The sequence below is a fragment of the Salmo trutta genome, chromosome 4 (genome assembly GCF_901001165.1).
Source record: "Salmo trutta chromosome 4, fSalTru1.1, whole genome shotgun sequence".
Classification (NCBI taxonomy): domain Eukaryota; kingdom Metazoa; phylum Chordata; class Actinopteri; order Salmoniformes; family Salmonidae; genus Salmo; species Salmo trutta.
This window is the reverse complement of record NC_042960.1, coordinates 13,997,701-14,023,801: the sequence shown is the minus strand read 5'-3', so window position 1 is coordinate 14,023,801 and position 26,101 is coordinate 13,997,701. Positions and strand designations below refer to the sequence as shown.

Below are 26,101 nucleotides of genomic sequence, written 5' to 3'. Positions count from 1 at the left end.
CTTATTATAAAATGTATTAAATTGTTTTTTTCCCTTCATCAATCTACACACAATACCCCATAATAACATCACAATACCCCATAATAACATCACAATACCCCATAATGACATCACAATACCCCAAAATGACAAAACAAAAACAGGTTGTTAGAAATGTTGGCAAAAAATAAACAAATAAATGAAATTGATATCACATTTACATAAGTATTCAGACTGTTTACTCAGTGCTTTGCTGAAGCACCGTTGGCAGCGATATCAGCCTCAAGTCTTCTTGGGTATGACACTACAAGCTTGGCACACATGTATTTGGGGAGCTTCTCCCATTCTTCTCTGCAGATCCTCTCAAGCTCTGTCAGGTTGGATGGGGAACGTTGCTGCACAGCTATTTTCAGGTCTCTCCAGAGATGTTCGATCAGGTTCAAGTCCAGGCTCTGGCTGGGCCACTCAAGGATATTCAGAGACTTGTCCCGAAGCCACTCCTGCGTTGTCTTGGCTGCGTGCTTAGGGTCGTTGTTCTGTTGGAAGGTGAACCTTCGCCCCAGTCTGAGGTCCTGAGCTTTCTGGAGCAGGTTTTCCTCAAGGATCTTTCTGTACTTTGCTCCGTTCATCTTTGCCTCGATCCTGACTAGTCTCCCAGTCTCTGCCGCTGAAAAACATCCCCACAGCATGCTGCCACCACCATGCTTCACCATAGGGATGGTGCCAGGTTTCCTCCAGACATGACGATTGTCATTCAGGCCAAAGAATCTTGTTTCTCATGGTCTGAGAATCCTTTAGGTGCCTTTTGGAAAACTCCAAGCAGGCTGTCATGTGCCTTTTTACTGAGGAGTGGCTTCCTATCTGTGCTTCGACGCAATCCTGTCTCGGAGCTCTACAGACAATTCCTTTGACCTCATGGCTTGGTTTTTGCTCTGACATGCACTGTCAACTGTGGGACCTTTATATAGACAGGTGTGTGCCTTTCCAAATCATGTCCAATGAATTGAATTTACCACAGGTGGACCCAAATGAAGTTGTAGAAACATCTCAAGGATGATCAATGGAAACAGGATGCACCTGAGCTCATTTTCGAGTCTCATAGCAAAGGGTCTGAATACTTATGTAAATAAGGTATTTCTGTTTTAATTTTTTTTTACAAATTTGCAAAAATCACATGTGCCAAAATGGCTGAACATATTTTCAAGCCTGACATCTTAAAATGACCTTAGCAATCAGGCTTTTATTACTCATATCACATGTATTTTATACCATCTACTGCACCTTGCCTATGCCGCTCGGCCATCGCTCATCCATGTACTTATATGTACATATTCTCATTCACCCCTTTAGATTTGTGTGTATTAGGTACTTGTTGGGGAATTGTTAGATTACTTGTTAGATATTACTGCACTGTCAAAACTCGAAGCACAAGCATTTCGCTACACTCGCATTAACATCTGCTAACCATGTGTATGTGACCAATAAACTTTGATTTGATTTGAGATGTACGGCGTTTCCTCCGACACATTGATGCGGCTGGCTTCCGGGTTAAGTGGGCATTGTGTCAAGAAGCAGCTTGGTTGGTTGGGTTGTGTTTCGGAGGACGCACGGCTCTCGACCTTTGCCTCTCCCGAGTCTGTACGGGAGTTGCAGCGATGAGACAAGACTGTAACTACCAATTGGATACCACAAAATTGGGGAGAAAAAAGGGGTAAAATAAAATATGTTGAAAGTGTGTTTTATTATCTATGTGTGTGTACGTACCTGAGGGAAGGAATGTCTGTGTAATCTGTTCCAGGAGGAGGAGGGTCCAGAGTTGCTGTCGGTGAAGGAGGAGGGATGTGAGGAGGGTCTGGGGAACCCTGAGGGGAACATGGTCATGGAGGACAACCAGACTCCACCTCCTCCTGAACCCACAGAGGAACCAGTTGAGCAGAACAGGACCACACACAGTCTCACTGAGGTGAGCCCACTGTAAACTACTGTCTGTATGGTATTAGGTCAGGGCCTGTATCCACAAAGTGTCTCAGACTAGGAGTGCTGATCTAGGATCAGTTTTGCCTTTTATATCATAATAAATAAGACTATGTAGACCAGTAGCGGTCAGTGCCCCCCCCCCCCCCCCCCCCCCCCCCCCCGTTTCGCTTGCTTTTGTTTTTCAACAGAATCTGTGAAATGAATACACCCCCGACGGCACGTAAACACAGTTCACTTTCAAACTCTCCTCCTCTCACCTTTTCCTTTCGTTTGTGGACTTCAATGCACAACACATCACCTGTATGTGACCAGACAAAAAAAACGTTCAAAACCAAACCATGTCATAACCGCTACACATAGCCTACATCGTTGTCCCCATATTAGCTAAAGTAACATCCTAGTCAACATTGCTAATAGAATTAATGCGTTAGTAAACCTGCTACAATCATGCAGTAACATTAGTGTATAGTCAGTAAGCAGTTTAGCAGTTACACCAGCGACCCCAGTGGAAATGAATTAATAAAACCAAAAGCTTACCTTGACTTGGAAGAGTTCCAGTGTTGTGTTAGATAGTCATAGCCAGCTAGCTAACATAGTATCCCTCTGTTTGAGCCGGGTGTTTGTTGGCTAAACTAGCCAGCTGCATTTGCTAAGTAAGTGAAACTAAAAGTGAAAAAAAATGACTCTCTTTCTCTCTTGCTTCTCCTTAATTTTTGAAGAAATGAATTTGTTGAAAACCATTAAACTATTGTCTTTCTCTCTCTTTGAGTCAACTACTCACCACATTTTATGCACTGCAGTGCTAGCTAGCAGTAGCTTATGCTTTCAGTTCTAGATTCTCTGATCCTTTGATTGGGTGGATAACATGTCAGTTCATGCTGCAAGAGCTCTGATAGGTTGGAGGACGTCCTCTGGAAGTTGTCATAATTTCTGTGTAAGTCTATGGAAGGGGGTGGGAACCAAGGGCCTCCTAGGTTGTGTATTGAAGTCAATGTACCAAGAGGAGGACCGACGCTAGCTGTCCTCCGGCTACATCATGGTGCTACCCTACAGAGTGCTGTTGAGGCTACTGTCGACCTTCATTGCAAAACAGTGTGTTTTAATGAATTATTTGGTGACGTGAATATATTTAGTATTATTTTATCTAAAAAGGATAACTTTTTAAATGTTTTACCATTTTTATTTTTATGAAATTCACTGAGCAGGATGGTCCTCCCCTTCCTCCTCAAATTAGACAGACCTTCCTCCACTGATGTAGACAGACCTTATCCTCGATCAGCACTTCTACTCTGAGACTCTTTGTGGATACTGCCCCTGGTCTTGATAAATTCTGTCTTAAGTGTGCCTTTCAATTATCAAACCATTAGAGTGTTACGTAATCAAATCAACTAACATGTTTGCATAGTATTCATAGCTATCCATCATTGCCCAATCAGATGATGCTCCATAGCAGGGTGCTCATATCAGATGTCTTGATCCAACATCCTCTCACTCTGTATCTCTTACAGTCAGTAGACATGGAGGATGGGAAGCCTGATCTGCTGCTGGTCAAAGAGGAGACAATAGAAGACGGACCAGAGAACATCGATCTGCTGAGTGAATTAAAGATGGGGGAGCAAGGTAAGGGAGAAATACATATAGCTTAGATACAGTAATAGATCTTCAATGGGAATAGTGATACACCTGGATACACATTTATTTCTTAATTTTATTCATTCATAAAATGAAATCAATACAACTTATGTTTACATTTAAAAAAATAATGTATGAACTTGACCAGGTAATTGACCAAAAAAACGTAGAACTCCATATGTAGAATTCTCTCTGCCATTATTGTAAAGTATTTTGTAACCTCTTCCTGCAGGTGGTTGGCTGGAGGCTAACAGAGGAGACTGGGTGGCCATCTTAGATTCCCAGACCCAGACGGGTGCAGCCATGGGCCCAGGGGACGACATCACTGAGCAGGCCAGGACCAGAGGCAACATAGTGGAGGTCAGTGGATGGGACAGCGTCCTCAACTCTGGGCTGGGCTGGGGAACAACACTGTTAACCACAACCAGAAACAGACAGTCGAACACAAAAGAAAAACTGAACTTAGTCTCCATGACAACAGACTGGCTGAGACCAGGGCAAGGTGTAGATTTGGTCTGCGGGGACGGGGAGGTGTCCATATGCGGCAGGAGAGAACAGACACAGACTCTACTAGCAATGCTCCATCCTGTTCCAATAGTTGTGATTCAGAGAGACTGATGGCACCTCAGGTTAACCACCCAACAGGTGCTGCCTTCAGCCTGCCTTCTATAGGATCTATCAACTGGAACATGGACCCTGCAACAATACAGACACTCCCTGACTTTTGTCCTCCACACACTCCTAATAAACCAGACCTCAGACAATGCCAGTGCATTGTCTGTGCTTCATCTACTCTGCCAGTGTTTTAGAGGTAGTAGGGAACTGGTTAAGGTCAACTGAGGAAAGAAGATAATGCAGAGTAGGTTACATGGTGATGGTTGGTGTGATGGTGTAAAAATGCTTCACTGACGAAAATTGAGAACCTTGTCCTGTTGTTTGATGCAGATGTTTTAATTAGGAAATTATAGTGCTTTAATTCATGTCTACTTGACATGAAGATGTGTGCAATGCAATGGTACCAGATTTACACAAAAGGTAAACCATAATGTTACCATAATGAGTTATTCTACTTGTCACATGTCGTTTTGTGCAATAAAACTACTGTATTTCACATTATGTGAGTGTATGAACATTTTGTTAAAATTAAATACAACATTGACTGTGCTGACTGACTTGGTTATTTTTGTATCATTGCAGGGACTGTTTCCCTTATGTCAGTCGAACCAAACCATTATACTTAATTCTTGAATCAACACATAGGGACAATTTTTATAATAAACTCCAATGGCTCCATATTGTTAGGTACTTAAATCACAGTGTCAGAGATGGGCTTGACTGTGGTTAACATTTTATAATATTGTGTACAGCAAAAACGTTTGTATATAAAACATTATGCTTTTCTCTTCAATTTTTGCTTACAGCCTGCAGTCCATGAGGACCGACTGATATCCAGTGTTCCTGGTGGGAGAAACTGGACCTCTGAAGCAGCTGGTCACAAACCCTGGCCCCGGATCAGAACCCTGGATCAGGAGCCGTCGCTCCAGGAGCCATCGCTTTTCCTTCCCAAGTCGGAACCAGGACCCAACCACGAGGGACAGAGACTCCACCACCACACAGAACACAATCAGTGGACAGGTAGACTGAACATCCTCAGTCCTGGTGGTCATCAGAGAGACAGAGGCTCCAGTCAGGGATCCAGTCTGCAGCCCAGACCCTTCTCTTCACAGTCTCAGTGCAGGGATGGAGCAGGGCCTGGGGCTGATGGAGATAGACCCTCCTGTTCCTATGATACAAACACCACAGTATCCATGGTGAACAGAGCAGGTCACCCTGGGCTTCAGCCTTCATGGAGAGTGGTGGGAGACCCCTCTGGTGGTAGTCTATCAGGAAATCTGTCTTCTCCTTCAGAATCTCATCTAATGCCTGGTGAATGGGTTCATAGAAGACCTGGACCTGGGTCTAGCCTTCCTCAGTTACCTCATGGTTACCCCACCAATACAGACAAGGTCAGGATGGGCGTTCACCACAAGAGGTACCTAGCCTATAACACAGCACACAATCCCAACAACACCCAAACAATGAATAGAGGTCAAGGAGGGAGCTCAAAGACTAACCACCTGAGGGTGCTGGCTCCTGCTTCTACCTCCTCTGATGTCATTGGGTCACAACATGGGAAGTCGAGCATTAGGACGGACTCCGACAAGCCGTATGCCTGCCCCACGTGTGGGAAGCGCTTCACTGAGGCGACTTATGTGAAGAGGCACCAGACCGTTCACACCAAGGAGAGGCCCTTCAAGTGCAAACTATGTTACAAGAGCTTCTCCTTCCTGAGTAACCTTATCAGACATAGGAGTATTCACAACGGGGAGAAATCGTAGCAGTGTGGCTTGAGATGTACACAGGGGATATCTGGGAACTATTCTTTAGCTGACATATTATAGTTATCATGTGGAGTGATCTGGGATAAGAGGGTTTTTTGGTGATTACTAAATCCCTCAGTTGAGCATCTGGGTACGCTCACATTCTCAGATGATAGACTTGTTGTTTGGTGTGCTGGCATAGCCAAAATACTGTCATTGAAGTGTAACTATATTCCCCCTATGAATTTCTCTTTGTCTATGTTCTATTCATAACAAATATAATGTCCCTCTTCTTTATAACACCTTTATAACACCCACTCCCCCAAAACATTTGACATAATCAGGTGGTACCTGTTCCTTTATGTACTATAAATAGGTGATCAAATCTGTTAATAAATAAAAATTAATGTTGTCCTTTTGATATGTTGACTTTTTATTTTCTTGTTTATCATTTAGAATTAAAGTGGTCTTAGTTTCATTGGCTTCCTTCGAAGTTAGAACCTATAGGTTTCCGTCCTTTCCACAGATTCGGGATCTAGCTAGCCCTTATTTTTAGGTCATTTATGGTCATTTTTCTAGTCTTTTCTGAGCTTGAACGATAGTGATAATGAATAGAAGGTTTGATGTGTAATTTAATAGGCAGAACCATATTTCAAAGAACAGCATGGGAGGTGTGATGACGCGAAAGCTTAAGAATGGTGCTAAGTTCAGACCTTCATCTCCGGAGTACACAATCTTGTCTTTAGGTCTTCTTGGTCTCTAGAGGATCTCAAAATGGAATTGGTGGGCAGTGGCGATGTAGACCAGGATGAAGTGGGCATACCTGCGGCGACAGGTGTGGTAGAGACTTCCAATATTTGCCCTGTGAATCTTACCGGAAAAGATTTTGGAACAGTGGGAGTGAGATTTTTGGAAAGAGTGGATTCCTGCTTTTTGTCCGACCCATACGTTGTGTCAAGCTGGGTAAAGGACAAACTGGAAAGGTTACATCTGTGAAAGTTTCAAGAAGTGGAATTGTTTAGATATTTTTGTGCATCCTCCGCCCAGAGGAAGCGGATGCTTCGCAGCTCGGGGCTCAACCTGTGTCATGCTTTGCTCTCCGGAACAGGGCACCACTCAAAGGGGTGATCAGTGGGGTAGTGTAGAGGTGGATCAAATGAAAAATAATATTCCTGGTGTTTGTGACGCCTGCCGTTTGGTGAGACGTACTGTAGACCCGGTGGCAATGGTGAGACTGAGAATACCCTGTCTGTCTTGTTGAGCTTTGACACGGAGTTTCTACCTGATAAGGTCAGGTTAGGTTATATTTGCTATTCTGTGAGGGCCTATGGTCCGAGCCCACTACGGTGCTTTAGGTGCTAAAGATTCAGACATGTTGCAGCAGTGTGTAGAAGGGAGATCCCACAATGTGAGAAATGTGTAGGAGGGAATAGTCAAAGGGATTGTACAGTTGGGATAGAGAAAGCAATGTGTCAACTGTGCCCATGCAGCTGGGGATTCGAAGTGCCCTCAGAGACAAATTGAGATTGTCAGAGGTCGAGTAGGGAGGAACATTTCCTATGCTGAGGCAGGGAAGAGAGTAGAGGGTGAGTGATTCGACTGGGAGCCCCCTAATGAGTAGGCCTGAAGAGAGAGATCCAGAGAAAATGAGATTTTGTCAGGTTGGATTTATTGCTTTTAAAGCCATGGTGATAAACCGCACTGCACTGATGGAGCAGAAATCACAGAAGATAGATGTGGTAGTTGCAGCAGCAGAAATATTTGGATGTGAGAGATTTTAGTGCAGAAAATGTACAGGGAGTTTTGAGAGAAGGGGTTCCATCCTCCAAGGCTGACGGCCTGGTGTAGGATCTCTTAGGGCCAAAGTAGTGGGATGGGGTGGTGGGTTTTTGGGGATAGTGTATAGGTGCAGGGTTAGATGGTGGTGCAAGTTTGAGGTCCTGAACAGTCATTCTGAAACATACTTTTTTTCTCATGACTAACTACCAGGAAGTTAGAAAAGACAGGTTGGGTGTGCAGGCAGCTTATATTCATGAGCTTGCCTTGACTGGCAGCTCTTTGAAATGCCTATATCAAGCAACTTGAATGCAGTGAGAAGTGTTGCAGTAAAATCATCTCAAGCTAAGCCAATTTTTTTATATATACATCTACCGTTTGGCATGTCTCTTGTGATGCAGTCCACATCAGCACTGACGGGTGAGTTAACTGCGTTGGAGTTTTGAACAACCCTTTTGTTCCATGCTGGCTGAAGACCTAGCTAGCCAATAACTCGCTAACACCAGGCACAGCCAAAAAGGGAAACATAGAAGTATCTTTGCCGTAGATGAATGGTGTAAACTTTTAATTATATTTGCTGACACCCTACTGTCAAATTTTGACACCAGTAGCTATCTAGCTATATAAACCACGTCCCTCTGCAAACACGCCTTTTCCGGTGTTGGTGCTTATTTAAATTATGTAAGAGAATATCATGAGAGTTAAGGTGATGTCACCTTACCCCCTTAATAATGAATCCAACTGTTTGACATGGGGAGGGGACCAATAACTTTATGATACAACTTTATCAATGTAGAAGCAACAGTGACCTTTCTGATTTTCCCAATCCTTTTACCAAAAAGGTTCTATCCGCACTCCGACCTGCAAAAGGCAGCAATAAGCAACCCCGCGTCTTGTCTGCTGGAAAGCTACACGAAGAAGACACCGTAGCTTTGCGCCAACTAATAACGTCCTTTCTCTTCAGTGTATACGGAAGTAAACAATGACCAAGAACAATTTACACATTAGCGTTTTTTCATTCTTGATATTTAGACATTTAGAAACACCATGGAACTCAAAATATGGTTAATTTAACTGCACAGCATCACATACCCCATGTATTATTTAATTCGTGTTAGAGACAGGACTTGGTTGGTAGATGTTATATAGGTTACGCTAGCTGCTAACAATGGCTAACTGTATGGTTTTTCACACTCAAATAGCCTCCATTATGGAGGTGTTAGCGAATGCAGCAGTGGCAGAGATCTGTAAACTCGTAGACGACGACTATGCAGTGTTTCGTTTGGAAATAACTCAAAGCCAGAAAGAAAACAGGGCGTTACGGAGGAAACTACTGGAAATGAAGGTGTCACGGGAGCGCGCAGAGAGGACAATGCGAGAGCGCGTCCTCGCCAGTCGTCCCAGAAGTGTCAAGCTCCTCGACCGATACAGAGGAATTGCAAGAGGTACAGTTTGCAGAAGGCTGCAGAGCAGGTCGCCGTTCATATATAGCTCAGTGCCTGTCGCCCCGTTCCCCTCTGCACTTGTGTTCAGATGTGTTACCCATAATTGGATCTTGGTCAGTGTTTGCATAGAATGCAATAATTCCCTTGATTACTTGGCTATCTTGCACAAAGACACAATATCGTATTGTAACCAGATTCTTGATTTACTGCTTTTCCTATTATTTACTCAATGAAAACAATGTGATGCATGGGACATAATACATCAATCAATAAATAGTATATCAAGAAGTTATAAGAAGTGTTAAGAAGTGCCTAACCACCTCTTTTCCCCTAATCACTCTCTCAGGTGAAGGACATCTCACTGGAGGCCACAGGAGCTTTGTGAAGCCAGTGGGACACAATACATGGAGAGATGACCAACCAATCACTGTTGATGAGGGGAGTGGAACCTCAACCCAGCACATTATCATGATAGAGGTTAGTGTAATAGTTACACCAGAAATTACAGTTGCTTTGTAACTCAAATGTGGCCTTTTTATTTCAGAAAGGCTCCCCTCAGCTATTCACTTACATACATGTACATCCTCATTTATCTGCCATAGGGGAGCTTGTGAGACTTGCCTACTGTTAATATGTGTGTGTGAATAACTCACGTCGGCGAGTGAGATAAGATGCAAGAATAATCCTTTACTCAGGTATTATATGTTACAGGTCACGACATTCTATCTTGCTTTACTCATCTCATATGTGTACTGTGTTCTATACTGTCCATCTGAGCCTGTGCCGCTCTGACATTGCTCATTCATATTTATATATTCTTATTTCATTCCTTACTTAGATTTGTGTGTATTTGGTATTTTTTGTGGAATTGTTAGATATTACTTGTTAGATATTGCTGCACTGTCGGAACTAGAAGCACAAGCATTTCGCTACACTCGCAATAACATATGCTAACCATGTGTATGTGACCAATAAAATGTGATTTATCTATCCGAGATAGGTGCCCCACTAGCACCATCTCTGGGTTGGTATTATGCTCATTATCTTAACATCTTCCTTTTCATATAGAATTAGCTCGAGCACTTCATACCATTTTAATACCACCGTGAAAATACCTATTTACATTATCAACACCTTTTTCCTTTTCTTGTCCTAGTGTGGCGCACTGGTAGCATATTGGGCACTTCTGGGAGCCTCAGGGCCTCTTCTTCATCTTCCACATCCTCCTGAAATTGTGGAGGAACGGTCGGCAGAGATAACTGCCCTGGTGGGGTATTCCCCATCTCCTCATTATGTGTCCTGCCCACACCATCCAGGGGATATTCACAGTCTTCCCATGTGGCCCTCCTATGCCCCATGCTCTGCTGAACTGGGCGTATGCCCCTCCAGTTCCTTCGATTCTTTCGACCCTTTACTTCCACTTCATATGACCTTGTGCTGATGTGCCCTATGCATGTGCCAAGACTCCATATTGCATCTCTGGCTTGAGGTGACAGGAGCACTCTGACAGTTTGGCCTTGTTTTATTACAGGCAGATTCTTTGCATGCTGGTCATAGTAATGTTTTGACTTGTCCTGACGTGCATGCTTGTGTGCCTGAACATCTCTAATGACCTTAGGTGCGAGGAGCTTGGGAGCTGTTGGCAACAGAGAGCGTCTAGACATCTAGACATTAAGCGATGTACAGGACTCCTGCTGAAGCCCTCTGTGGGAGTATTTCTCCACGCCAAAATGGCTTGCCACACCTCTGCCTTTCTGCATAGCCTTTGTGATGAGTCTTTGCTATTTTCACTGCTGACTCAGCCTTACCATTACTCTGACTGTGGTAGGGTGAGGAGGACACATGATGGATCTCCCAGGCTTTTGCAATCAAAGCAAAGTCGTGACTCGTGAACTGGGGCCCATTATCCGTAACTATAACATATCTGCTATGCCATATCTGCTAAACTGCTGCTTACAACAATCGATGATGCAAGCGGCTGTTGTGTCAATCACGTTCCCCACCTACCAAAAATGGTAATAGTAGTCCACTATAATCAGGAAAGGAACACTCTTAACTGTGAACAGATCCATTCCCACTTTAGACCAAGGATGTGCTGGCTGCAGGGTTTCCTTTTGCTGCTTAGGTAGATTAGCATTCCATATGCTGCACACGGCCACAAAATGTTTTAATTTAAAATACTGAGTCTGTCTTTCCTGAGACTGGCTTCGATCCCTGAGTGCCCTGCTTGGATACGAGAGAATCATCGGGCGAAGAGTTTCTGGCACTACCACCCTGTCACCTTTTGTAGACAACCTCTTCCTGCATTGTGAGTTTGTCTCTGTATGTCCAGCAGTCCCTTACCAGGATGGGCATACTCTTACTTGTGTCCGGCCAGCCTCTTAGGATGAAAGACTGAAGCGTTCGAGAAGTCTTGTCCTCTGCTGAATGAGCTTTGGATAACATCCCGTGTCTGCGGGGAGATGTTTTGATCAGTAGCATGGTTCACGTCTTCAACCTCAGCCTGTAGAGCATGTACAGTCTCATTTGCCCATTATTGCACGTGACTAGCTGTTGGTAGTGCTGCTCAAGACAAGAAATCTGCAATGTGAAGTTCTACTCCTTTCTTGTATACTACCTGTAGTTGATAACGCTGAAGCTTTAGCGTTATCCTTTGTAGTCGCTTCGGGGCAGACAGAAGAGGTTTTTTGAAGATGACCTCAAACGGCTTGTGATCAGTGTGCAACGTGATAAAGTCCCCACCATGAAGGTACTGGTCACAGGCGAACAATATGGCTAGGCACTCCTTTTCAATTTGGGCATATCCTTGCTCTGTGGGTGTCAATGTCCTCGAAGCAAATGCAATGGGCTGCCCCTTCTGCAGGAGCGCTGCCTATAGGCCTTTGTCACTTGCAACACATTGTAGGGTCACTTCCTCAGAGAGGTCATAGTACCTCAGTATTGGTTGGTTGTTTACCAATTTCTTGATTTGCGCTAATGCAGCATCATGTTGAGGACGCCATGCCCACAGCACATCTTTATTGGTCAGCCGACGCAATGGCTCACAAGCGTCAGACAGATGAGGTAAGAATTTGGCTAAGTCATTTACAAAACCAATCAGTCGCTGCACTGCTTTTGCGTCTGTAGGTGGCGGCATTTGCTGTACTGCCTCCGCCTTCTTGGAGTCTGGCTTCAGGCCTTCAGCTGTCAAAAGATGTCCCATGAATGTAATACTTGTGAGCCTGAGCTTAACTTTTGTCTTTATTCAGCTATAGATTCATCTCCGTTTCTCTTTGTAAGAGCTGAGTCAGGTTGTGGTCATGGTCCTATACTGCTTCTTCCATTGTGGCACCACAGCCCTTTGCCAAGATGTCATCAGCTATGACGCTTATTCCTGCCAGTCCCTGAAGTGCATCCGGTAGCCTTCGCTGATATTCCTCTGCAGTTGGTTTCACTCCTAAAGGTAACCTTGTCCACCGGTATCTACCATTGGGGGTCCAAAATGTGGTGAGGTAACTACTCTCTTCATCCAAATGTACCTGCCAGTACCATTTTTTTGCATCCATAACCGAAAAGATTTTTGCTTTTGCCAGGCTTGGCAGTACCTCTTCAATGGTAGGCATTCGGTAATGCTCAGGGCACATGGATCGAGGCAGACTCTTATTTTGCCAGGCTTTTCCATCACAACCATGTTAATTATTCCCTTTGTAGGTTTGGTGACCTTTGTAATGACACCCTGTTCCTCCATTGAATCAACAGCCTTTAGTATCTTTTCTTTCAGTGGAATGGAGATTCGGCTGGGAAGCTATTGAACTGGTCTGCCAGACTCATCCCCCACCAGGTGGAGCTCACCTGGCAGAGCCCCCATCCCTTCAAAAACGTCCTCAAACTGTTTCAGTTTTACCCGCTTGAGGTGTTCAAGTCTGATGGGACCTTTTTGTTTTTCTTTAGTGCTGACATGATGAACGACATGTTGGTGGTTGAGTTGTAGCACCTTTTCACACGTTTCTGCTGAAAGGAGAGGCTGCTGCTGCAAGGTTTTCACCACTTGGAACTTTAGCACATATGTTTCCCCATCATGATTGTCTTGTAGTTCACACTCCCCTGCTGGTGTAATAACCGAGCCATCGTACAGCCTTAGCCTTGCTTGGTTGTGGCTTTGCATCTCCATCCTGCATTACTTGCATAAAGTCTCTTTAGCCAAGTATATTAACAGTTGAGCCACTGTCTAGCTGGCATTTGATCGTGCTGCTTGGATCATAATCACAGTTGTCAGTGGGGAAAGCTTTAAGTTTGTAAACCATTTGTCTTTGAACATAATTGACCTCTGTCATGTATAGCATGTCAGCTTCTTCATCATCATTATGATCACTGCTTATATCCTGTTTTAGCAGATTGACAGGCTTACTTTGTCTGCACACTTTAGCAAAATTGTAATTTTTTTCTCCACCGAATTTGCACAGAACCCCCATAAGCTCGACATTTGGCTCTTGCCTGTGCTGATCCACAGTACATGCAGCCATCTTTAGTATTTTTCTGCCTTGCATCACTGGCCAACAAATTTAGTTTCCATTTTTCGTCGACCTGGTCTCTGTGTTTGTTCTGAGTGGCATTATTAACAGATTCTGCCTGTTCAGGGACAGTGTTCATCTTTTTAAATTGGATCGGCATCTGTTCGCTTGCTTTGCATAGATCTATGGCTTTAGTCAGTGTAAGTTCGCGCAGCATTCTTTCTCTTACCCTGTTATCTTTACAGCCAATCACAAGTCTGTCTCTGATCACTGTCTCTCATTGCACTGAAATCACATGAATCAGACAATTGATGCAGCCTCACAACATATTGACCCGATGTCTCTGCTTGAGTTTGTTCACGTGTTAAAAATGAATCTTTCATAAATCCCATTACGAGCAGGTTCAAAACGTCTTTGTAAAACGTCAAGGATTTTCTTTGAATTGTTCCAATCATCTTCCCCCCAGACCTAGGAGACGCTGAAGCATATGACACTGTCTTCCAATAATACTGAGCAGTGATCCCACTCGCACATGCGGGTCTTTTTTATCTAAGCCCGTAGCGATTTCATCATTCTCCCACTGATCACGGAAAAACAGACAGTTTCGATGCAAATCGCCTTTCATGTCCATGGCGCTAGGCACCGGGAATTTGACCGAGAGACATTGCAGGCTCTTTTTCCTCGCTCATCTGTTCCACTTGTTTGCGTTTATCCGACAGTGATTACATCGTCCACATGCCTTATATTTTCCGTAGGGCTTGGCTTTGGGTTCATTTTTCTGACACTGTGTTAACATCTATGTTAGGTAAGATCCAAGTATAATCCTTTTGGTATTTGTTATTTTATTAGGATCCCCATTAGCTGTTGCGAAAGCAGCAGCTACTCTTCCTGGGGTCCACAAAAACCATGAAACATAATACAGAATGACATAACATCATTTGACAAGAACAGCTCAAGGACAGAACTACATATATTTTTCAAGGCACACGTAGCCTGCATATCAATGCATACACACAAACTATCTAGGTCAAATAGGGGAGAGGCGTTGTGCCACGAGGTGTACCTTTATCTATTTTTTGAAACCAGGTTTGCTGTTTGTTTGAGCAATATGAGATGGAAGGAAGTTCCATGCAATAAGGACTCTAAATAATACTGTACATTTTCTTGAATTTGTTCTGGATTTGGGGATTATGAAAAGACCCCTGGTGGCATGTCTGGTGGGATAAGTGTGTGTGTCAGAGCGGTGTGTAAGTTGACTATGCAAACAATTTGAGATTTGTTTGCATAGAAAAAAGAAGTGATGCAGTTAGTCTCTCCTCAACTCTTAGCCAAGAGAGACTGGCATGCATAGTATTTATATCAGCCCTCTGAATACAATTAAGAGCACAACGTGCCACTCTGTTCTGGGCCAGCTGCAGCTTAACTAGGTCTTTCCTTGCAGCACTGGACCACACGACTGGACAATAAAAAAGATTAGACAAAAGTAGAGCCTGCAGAACCTGCTTTTTGGAGTTCGGTGTCAAAAAAGCAGAGCATTTCTTTATTACGACTAGACCTCTCCCCATCTTTGCAACCATTGAATCTATATGTTTTGACCATCACAGTTTGTAATCTAAGGTAACGCCAAGTAATTTAGTCTCCTCAACTTGTTCAACAGTCACACTCATTACCAGCTTCAGCTGAGGTCTAGCACTTAAGGAATGATTTGTACCAAATACAGTGCTCTTAGTTTTGAGATGGTCAAGACCAGTTTATTACTGGCCACCCATTCCAAAACAGACTGCAACTCTTTAAGGGTTTCAGTGACTTCATTGGCTGTTGTTGCTGATGCGTATATGGTTGAATCATCAGCATACATGGACACACATGCTTTGTTTAATGCCAGTGGCAGGTCATTGGTAAAAATAGAAAAGAGTAGTGGGCCTAGAGAGCTGCCCTGCAGTACACCACACGTTGCATGTTTGACATTAGAGACGCTTCCATTAAAGAAAGCCCTTTGAGTTCTATTAGATAGATAGCTCTGAATCCACAATATGACAGAGGTTGAAAAGCCATAGCACTTAAGTTTTGGTCAATAATATCAAAGGCTGCACTGAAATCTAACAGTACAGCTCCCACAATCTTCTTATTATCAATTTCTTTCAACCAATCATGAGTCATTTGTGTCAGTGCAGTACATGTTGAGTGCCCTTCTCTATAAGCATGCTGAAAGTCTGTTGTTAATTTGTTTACAGAGAAATAGCATTGTATTTGGTAAGACACAATTTTTTCCAACGTTTTGCTAAGAGCTGGCAGCAAGCTTATAGGTCTGCTGTTAGAACCAGTAAAGGCCGCTTTACCACTCTTGGGTAGCGGAATTACTTTGGCTTCCCTCCAGGCTCAGATTAAAAATATGACAGATAGGGTTGGCTATAGTCAGCTACCATCCTCAGTAGCTTTCCATCTAAGTTGTCAATGCCAGGAGGTTTGTCATTATTGATCTTTAACAATAATTTTCCACCTCTCCCACACTAACTTTACAAAATTCAAACTTGCACTGCTTTCCTTTCATTATTTGTTTTTTTATGCATGAATATAATTGCTCACTGTTTGTCATGGGCATTTCCTGCCCAAGTTTGCCCACTTTGCCAATGAAATAATCATAAAAATAATTGGCAACATCAAATGGTTTTGTGATGAATAAGCCATCTGATTCGATGAAAGATGGAGTTGAATGTCTTTCTGCCCATAATTTCATTTAAAGTAATCTAAAGTTTTTTTCCATAATTCTTTGTCATTGATCTTGGCTTCATAATACAGTTTCTTCTTCTTTTTGTCATGTTTAGTCACATAATTTCTCAATTTGCAGTAAGTAAGCGAGTCAGATGTGCAGCCAGACTTATTAGCCACTCCTTTTGCCCCATCTCTTTCAACCATACAGTTTTCAATTCCTCATCAATCCATTGAGCCTTAACAGTTCTAACAGTCAGTTTCTTAACAGGTGCATGTTTATCAAGAATTGGAAGAAGCAATTTCATAAATTCTTCAAGTGCAGTATCTGGATGCTCCTTATTAATCACATCAGACCAACAAATATTTTTAACATCATCCACATAAGAGTCACAGCAAAATCTATTGTATGATCTCTTATACACTATTTTAAGCCCAGCTTTTGGAACTTTGGCTTTCCTGGATATAGCCACTATATTGTGATCACTGCATCCAATGGGTTCGGATACAGCTTTAGAACAAAGTTCTACAGCATTAATAAAAATGTGATCGATACATGTGGATGGTTTTTTATTTAACTAGGCAAGTCAGTTAAAGAAGAAATTCTTATTTTCAATGACGGCCTAGGAACGGTGGGTTAACTGCCTTGTTCAGGGGTGCAGAACGACAGATTTTTACCTTGGCAGCTCGGGGATTCAATCTTGCAACCTTTCGGTTACTAGCCCAACGCTCTAACCATTAGGCTACCTGCCGCACATCTTGTTCCTGTAGTGTTTGTAAACACTGTCGTGTCTTTGGCTATGCCGGATTAAGTGATATGACATGCTATTCTATAAAATCATTTCTCTGTTATTAATATTACCTGATTTAAGCTAATCATGTAAATGTAATTAACTAGAAAGTAGGGGCACCACGAAATAATGTTTATAGATCTGTTATCTTCCGAATAAACTCTTAAAGACCTGGTAATCTTTTACCTCAATAGCAGTCAATATTTAATCGTCACCTTATTTAGTCTCATCTGAAAGTTGTAAATTCTTGGTTATCTTCACGAACCCTGGCTAACAAGTTGAATCAGCAATACAAAATGTGGTTTAATTATTTATTTACTAAATACCTAAATAAATCGCACAGAATTACACCTACACAGAATGGATCATACATTGATTACAAATTATGTCATAAAGGAAAACGTCCCTAGCGGATGGAACAGATATGACGGCTGGTTACACAAAGAAAGGGGGTTGGGTTTTGAATGAAAGAGCGGGAAGACTGAGGAACAAAAAGATTTTGTGTCTCTATCGGGCCATAGGCAGCTATGCTATCGTAAATGCAGTATCTTATACATTCTAAATAACTGCCCATTTGAAAAAGGAAAATGCCATAAATATTTACTCTGAGCTGCGCTTCGGTAGATTGGTCATAGATAGAAGGCCGGGTTGTCCTTTGAAGAATGTTTGGTGGTAGAACGGATACTTGGTAGTACCGTCGCCGTGAGGTAGACAGATACTCTGTCCGTTCTCTCCTAGCCCACATCTACAGTTGCTGCGCTAACGCAACGGCTAGGTGGTATCACTTCTTTAGTGAATAAGAGTTCAAAGTTCATACCAAGTTGCCATACTTTAAGCTCATGCTATATTCTGGCTGGTATAGTCAAAATTCATCCTTTTGGTATGTGGATCGTCATCTTCACGTTGAAATTCAATGCTAATTTCGTTAGGTTTTGGTCATTCAACCAGAGCTCATGCTGAGGTTGGCTTAGTTCTGTAGGTGGCCTTGTCCTTTTTAACGCGGGGACCGCAAGTCCTCACGTCATTGGAACAGGAAGTTGAATTTTCGTCAACGGGTTTATATAGTGGTGAAAGAAGGGTGTGTTTCATAGTTTACAACCCATGTCTGTTCACTTGGGCGGGGCCTCTGAGTGAGCAGAGTGGTGTTCTTATGACAAACCGTTCTCTCATTAACTTCACTAGGGTAGGGGGCAATATTTTCACGGCCGGATGAAAAACGTACCCAAATTAAACGGCCTACTACTCGGGCCCAGGAACTGGAATATGCATATTATTAGTAGATTTGGAAACTCTGAAGTTTCTAAAACTGTTTGAATGATGTCTGTGAGTATAACAGAACTCATATGGCAGGCAAAAACCTGAGAAAAATCTAAGCAGGAAGTGAGAATTCTGGTGCTTGTAGTCCTTTCAAGTCATTGCCAATCGAACACACGGTGAGTTAGGGTTAATTTTGCACTTCCTAAGGCTTCCACTAGATGTCAACAGTCTTTAGGAAGTTGTTTGAAGCGTCTACGATGAACAGAGACCCGACTAGAAGGCATGGAAGTTGTAGACCAGGGAATGACATCACTTCATTGGGGCGCATTCACGAGAGAGGATGCTCTGTTCCAAAACCTTTTTCAAGACACAGGAACCATTCGGTTGAAATATTACTGAATCTTCACGTTCTATAGGCCCTAAAGATTGATGTTTTACAACGTTTGACATGTTTGAACGAACGTAAATACCATTTTTTTTTTTTACTTTTCGTCGTGACATTTCTCTCGCGCGCCCTACATTTGGAGTACCTTACTGAACGCGCAAACAACATGGAGTTATTTGGACATAATTTATGGATTTTATCGAACAAAACAACATTTGTTGAGTACCTGGGATTCCTGGAAGTGCCTTCTGATGATCATCAAAGGTAAGTGAATATTTCTAATACTATTTATTAATTTAGATGACTCCAACATGGCAGCTATCTGTATCGCCTAGTGTTTTTTTCTGAGCTCAGTACTCAGATTATTGCAAAGTGTGATTTCCCAGTAAAGTTATTTTGAAATCTGGCAATGCGGTTGCATTCAGGAGATGTTAATCTATAATTCTTTGAATGACAGTTTAATATTTTATCAATGTTTTTGACGAGTATTTTTGTAGATTGTGGTGCTGATCCACCGGCAGTATTGGAGGCAAAATATTTTCTGAACGTCACGCGGCAATGTAAAATGCTGTTTTTATATATAAATATGAACTTTATCGAACAAGAAAATGCATGTATTGTATAACATAATGTCCTAGGAGTGTCATCTGATGAAGATCGTCAAAGGTTAGTGCTTCATTTAGCTGTGTTTTGGGTATTTGTGATGCATGCTAGTTGCTTAGAAAATGGCTGTGTGGTTATTGTGTGTGTGGTTATTGGTTATTGTGTCGATGTACTCATAATCTAATGTTTTGCTTTCGCTGTAAAGCCTTTTGGAAATCGGACAACGTGGTTCGATTCAGGAGAAGTGTATCTATAAAATGGTGTAAAATAGTCCTATGTTTGAGAACTCTGAATTATGACATTTTGTGGTTTTAAATCTGGCGCTCTGATTTTTCACTGGCTGTTGAATAGGGTGGGACGATTAAATTTACATTTAATATTTTCACAAATAGTTTCATATTTAAACATTTAAATTGCACAACATTTCCATGTGAATCTCATAACTAGAATCTGTAGATTTTCCAAGATACAGTTTGTCGTCCTATCATCAGTAATCATGTCTCAGACGCCAACTGAACTGACATCATATTCATTAAGTACCCATGCATATTTTCAACTGGTTGGATTACCGAAATATGGTTCCGTTTCCCACCTTTTGATGTTTCCAGAATCTCTATGTTAACAAAGGGCTTTTCAAGAGTCAACTCTATAGAGTAGCAAGAGAGAAACGGGGGGGGGGGGGGGGGATTTATGGGGGTCATAAACCTCCCCCAACAGGCCAACGTCATGACAACACCTTGGTAGGTTGATTAATAACCTGAACCAGATTACAGGCACTGGTTACAGTAAGAAGCTTCCTCTTGAGCGGACAGCTTGATGAAAACCAGTCGGTGTATATATATATACACCTCCACCAGAAGCATTTCTGTCTCTTCTATAAATGTTATCATCAAATTAATTATGTAAGTCTCAGAAATGAATGTTATCTGATGGTAGCAAGTTATTGATTTCATGAACCTTATTTCTAAGGCTACATATATTAATATGGGCTATTTTCAGCCCTTTCCTGGGTAGCTTATCAGAGATAAGAGAGCAAACAAAGCAAGAGAAAAAAAATATACATTCAGCAGTCCATTAATCAATTTGTGTGTGTGTGTGTGTGTGTGTGCTGCGGGGTTGAGGCTACGGACCCATAGGCTTGGCTCTCTCATCCCTTCCAGGCTTCTGGAAGCGATGTCCCCATGCGCTCTGGCAGCTTTCATGACTGGGATCAGTTCTTTCCTCTTCTGGCGCACAGCTTCAGGATTGTTCTCAAGTTCTTGGCTCCTTTCAGAACAGCTACCTTGTCCTTGAACCTTGGGAACTTGACCACTATCGCCTGGGCCCATCACCTGGGCCGGTGATGGGTTTTCCAGTCCTGTGGACACGCTCCACCTCAATCCTTCTGTGGTCCATCTTCAATTTATCAGAGATAATTTCCCTCACTTTGTCCTAATACTCCATCCAGGTCTCATGTGGCGATTCTGCAATTCCGTCCACAACTATGTTGTTTCGCCTTGATTGTCCCTCGAAATAGTCGGATTTATCGGTCGTTGTTATCATGGATTCACACACAGAACTGATGTCCTCTCTCAATGAGTTACAGATTGCTGTCATCTTGCCGTTCTCCTGTTTCGACTCGTCGAGCTGATCCTGGGAGAACTGCAAACTGTTCTTCAGGTCCTGGATCTCTCTGGTCAGGTCGTCCATTCTTTTATTAGTAGAATCCACAAGTATTTGGACAAAACACTTGAAGCTATTTTCTTGTTGGTCTCTTTTTGTAGAGACGCCACTGGCACTGTCCTCAACGGTACTCCCGCCGGCTTTGGTCTTTGTCATGGTAGCTAGCAACGTATGTTAGGCTGTTTGTTACTCCTCGCAGTTCCAGACAGAGCAGGTGACGGGGAAAATTGAAAACAACAAACAGCAGGGATCTAGACAGCCACAAACCCGGGACAATCCGTGGTCCCAGCCACAATGGCTAAAAGCGTCGCGGGCTGCTTGATGTTCAGCTAGCTAGCAGCTAGGCTAGCTACGACGCCAAATAGCTCCTCAGACCCGTCCTTGGTCGGCAGGATCACTGGAAAGATACAAGCAGTCCCAGCAACTGATGCCAACTGCGTCGCGGGATCCAACATAAGAAGCTAGGTAGCTCTAGGTAGCTACCAAGAACTTTCCAATGTACTTTTAAACAACTAACTTTCCCAAAAATCAAAACCTAGCTCTTCCTCTTCCTTCCTACAACAGGAAGTGACACGTTACAGGTGTTACACGTTACAGCTCACCACATCCTAATCAGACCCTCATAATGCACCCGTTTATCTATCCTAAATAGGTGCCCCACTAGCGCCATCTCTGGGTTGGTATTATGCCCATTATCTCATCACCTACGACATTGTTATCCAATTCAACTCATGTACCGGTAATAACCTCTTCTCTTGTTGTGTCAGTCTGCAGATGGAGAGGCTGCAGGTCCTGGAGGATCGTCTCTGGTCAAGCAGGAGAGGACTGAAGGAGAAGAGGATCCACGGCACAGTAGAGACATCCAGACTGTAGCCACGGGGGACCAATCCAACACCGCCATGCCCCAGCCCAGGACCAGACGCAGCATCACAGAGTTCGGTGAAACGCCGAACGCCATCCTAAAGTCAGAGACAGACAAAGAAACTTTAACTGTAACGAAAAGGCTTTTACACACAGGATCTGACCACAGGTCAGATCCAGAGAGGCTGGGGCCACTGGGCTGTCCTCCTGCTCCTGGCTCAGAGTATTTACCAGTATTTCATCAGAGCCAGAGTAAGGATCATTCATGTGGAGGTGGTGATGGTGGTGACACATTAGACAATGGCAGTGATGATCCGTCTTGTTCTTACGCTACAGAGATGGACCCTGACAACATGCTCTTGGGTTTAGAGAGACAGACTGATCTGTCTAGAGGGGACTGGAACCGGTACAGTAGTAGTGTATACTCTGAAGGGTGCCTAGATAAGAAAGGAGAGGGTCTGGTTGTAGATGAATTGACTGTGAAAGTGGAGGGCGACGCCCCTCCGACATGGAATGGAGATGGTCACCTTGGAGACGGACACTCACAGGGCAGAGATTTCTTAGATTACAGGGAAAGCTTGGAGACAAATTCACTTGTCGCGACCCACTCCACTTTACATGCATTCAGGGATCGCGACCTAGTGTCCACGTCGATGGGGCCTTCCGATTCACATGGCCGTGTTCTTTTTGATCAGAAATTGAACTCAAACAACAGGGCTAGAGACCAGGCTCAGGGAGAGGAAGCCACATCAGGAAATAGTAAAGAGAAACGGTTCCTCTGCATGTTCTGTAACAAAGGCTTCAGCTGCCTCCAGAAGGTGGAGATCCATCAGAGGGTCCACACAGGGGAAAAACCTTTCAGCTGTACCCAGTGTCATATGCGCTTTGCCCAGACTGGTGACCTGAAGAGGCACCAGAGGGTCCACACAGGGGAGAAACCATTCGGCTGCCACCTGTGCCGGGCTAGTTTCTCCCACTCCTCAAGCCTGAAAAGGCACCAGAGGGTCCACACAGGGGAGAAACCCTACAGCTGCCCCCAGTGTGAGAAAAGGTTCTCCCACCAGCACCATTTGAAGATGCACCTGAAGGTCCACACGGGAGAGAGGTCGTTTGCCTGTACGCACTGCGGGAAAAGTTTCTCCGAGAGGAGCTACCTCAGGATACACCAGCAGAAAAAACATTCCACTCTATAACGTAGAAAGTAACCATTCCACTCGATAGCTTCTGATGTTTAGATCAAACTCTGCATTAAAGACAAAGATTAACTTATTGTTGTCAGCAGAAAAGACCCAGAGATGCATTTGTTATAACGAGAGTTACAGATTTCAGTGTTGAATATTCCTGAGTAGAATATTACATCCAGACATGGTGTGATATTTAAGGCATATACAATGCCTTTGGAAAGTGTTCAGACCCCTTGACTTTTTCCACATTTTGTTTCATTACAGCCTTATTCTATAATGGATTAAATAAATAAAAAATCCTCAGCAATCTACACACAATACCCCATAATGCGAAAAACAGGAATACCTTATTTACATAAGTATTCAGACCCTTTGCTATGAGAAATTGAGCTCAGGTGCATCCTGTTTCAATTGATCATCCTTGAGGAAAGTTCTACAACTTGATTGGAGTCCACCTATGGTAAAATAAATTGATTGGACATGATTTGGCAAGGCACACACTTGTCTGTATAAGGTCACACAGTTGACAGTGTATGTCAGAGCAAAAACCAAGCCATGAGGTCGAAGGATTTGTCCGTAGAGCTCCAAGACAGGATTATGTCGAGGCAGAGATCTGGGGAAGGGTACCAAAACATTTCTGCAGCATTGAAGGTCTCCAAGAACACAGTGGCCTTCATCATTCTTAAATGAAGACGTTTGGAACCACCAAGACTCTTCCTGGTGCTGGCTTCCCAGCCAAACTGAGTAATCGGGGGAGAAGGGACTTGGTCTGGTATATGACCAAAAACGCGATGGTCACTCTGACCGAGCTATAGTGTTCCTCTGTGGAGATGGGAGAACCTTCCAGAAGGACAACAATCTCTGCAGCACTCCACCAATGAGGCCTTTATGGTAGAGTGGCCAGCGGAAGCCACTCCTCAATAAAAGGCACATGACAGCCCGCTTGGAGTTTGCCAAAAGGCACCTAAAGGCTCTCTGACCAGAAACAAGATTATCTGGTCTGATGAAACCAAAATTGAACTCTTTGGCCTGAATGCCAAGTGTCACGTATGTAGGAAACCTGGCACCATCCGTACGGTGAAGCATGGTGGTGGCAGCATGCTTTGGGGGTGTTTTTCAGTGGCAGGGACTGGGAGACTAGTCAGGATCAAGGCAAAGATGAACGGAGCCAAGTACAGAGAGATCCTTGATGAAAACCTACTCCAGAGCGCTCAGGACCTCAGACTGGGGCAAAGGTTCACCTTCCAACAGGTTAACGACCCTAAGCACACATCCAAGACAATGCAGGAGTGGCTTAGGGACAAGTCTCAATGTCCTTGAGTGGCCCAGCCAGAGCCCAGACTTCGGACATCTCTGGAGAGACCTGAAAATAGCTGTGTAGCAACACTCCCCATCCAAACTGACAGAGCTTGAGAGGATCTGCAGAGAAGAATGGGAGAAACTCCCCAAATACAGGTGTGCCATGCTTGTGGCATACCCAAGAAGACTCTAGGATGTAATTGCTGCCAAAGGTCCTTCAACAAAGTACTGAGTAAAGGGTCTGAATACTTATGTAAATGTGATTTATTTTTAATAAATTAGCAAAAATTTCTAAAAACCTGTTTTTGCTTTGTCATTATGGGGTATTGTGTGTAGATTGATGAGGGAAAAAACTATTGAATCAATTTTAGAGTAAGGCTGTAACCTAAACAAAATGTGGAAAATACTTTCCAAAGGCACTGTAAGCCTTAAAAGTTTGTTGCATATTGTGTGTTGTACTGTAAGCTATATGATGTTCACAAATGCCTGTTTCATTACTTCCATTCAACTATTGTTTTGACACTTAATAAGAAAATTAATGCAATTCATCAAGTTCATGCAGATGTTTTGTTCAGGCATGTTTGTGTGGTTTTCATATGGTGTATTTAAAACTTGTTTATGTTTAATGTTTAGTCATTCTAACTTACACCCAACAGCGCTTTATAACCATTATAGACTTACTAAATATACCTACACACACACTAACAAACACCTACTCTTCATGTCAAAATAGTTCAGTCAGGTTTGTCTGATGATGACTTTTGACTTATCATAGCTGACTTATTTTTATGCCTTCAGAAAGTATTCACACCCCTTTTACTTTTTCCATATTTTGTTGTGTTACAGGCTGAATTTAAAATGGATTAAATGGAGATTTCTTGTCACTGGCCTACACACAATACCCCATGATGTCAAAGTGGAATTCTATTTTTAGAACATTTTACAAAATGAAAAGTCTTGAGTCAATTAGTAGGCAAGCCAAAATAAGTTCAGGAGTAAACATTTGCTTAACAAGTAATGTAAGTGGCATGGACTCACTCTATGCAATAATAGCGTTTAGCATGATTTTTGAATTAGTACCTCTCTATATTAACACATACAGTTATCTGTAATGTGCCTCAGTCGGGCAGTGAATTTCAAACACAGATTAAACCACAAAGACCAGGGAGGTTTTCCAATGCCTCACATAGAAGGGAACCTATTGGTAGATGGGTAAAACATAAAAAGCAGACATTGAATATCCCTTTCAGCATGGGAAGTTATTAATTACACTTTAGATGGTGTATCAATACACCCAGTCACTACAAAGATACAGGAAGGAAACTTCTTCATACATATTTTAATTGGCAACATACACATACCATTTGTATTTTATATGTATATCTTTGCCTATTCTCTCTGGCTGTATTTTATATGTATACCTTTGCCTATTCTCTCTGGTTTCTAACATACAGTAGGCCTACGGTTTTGCACCAAATTATTGTCAAAGAAATCTAACAAATCAAATGTATTTATAAAGCCCTTCTTACATCAGCTCATATCTCAAAGTGCTGTACAAAACCCCAGCCTAAAGCCCCAAACAGCAAGCAATTCAGGTGTAGAAGCACGGTAGCTAGGAAAAACTCCCTAGAAAGGCCAGAACCTAGGAAGAAACCTAGCGAGGAACCAGGCTATGAGGGGTGGCCAGTCCT

General features: G+C 42.9%; 2 protein-coding genes, 1 long non-coding RNA gene and 1 pseudogene across 3 annotated transcripts in view; 3 read left to right on the top strand and 1 right to left on the bottom strand.

Annotated features, from left to right (window-relative positions):
* LOC115191369 (zinc finger protein 23-like) overlaps positions 1-26,101 on the top strand; it is a 417,143-nt gene that overhangs the window by 89,362 nt on the left and 301,680 nt on the right. The gene's annotated exons all lie outside the window — the stretch shown is intronic.
* LOC115191325 (zinc finger protein 235-like) lies at positions 3,187-6,371 on the top strand. Its single transcript, XM_029749202.1, has 3 exons — positions 3,187-3,576; positions 3,821-3,948; positions 5,010-6,371. Exons 1-3 carry the CDS (start codon positions 3,393-3,395, stop codon positions 5,964-5,966), a joined length of 1,269 nt encoding a protein of 422 aa, XP_029605062.1. The 5' UTR covers positions 3,187-3,392; the 3' UTR covers positions 5,967-6,371.
* Positions 8,653-26,101, top strand: part of LOC115191382 (protein suppressor of hairy wing-like) — a 43,362-nt pseudogene continuing 25,913 nt past the window's right edge.
* On the bottom strand, positions 25,735-25,979 carry LOC115191398 (uncharacterized). Its single transcript, XR_003877656.1, has 2 exons — positions 25,832-25,979; positions 25,735-25,793 (listed from the first exon to the last, which is right to left on the bottom strand). It is a non-coding gene; the product is annotated as an uncharacterized LOC115191398 (long non-coding RNA).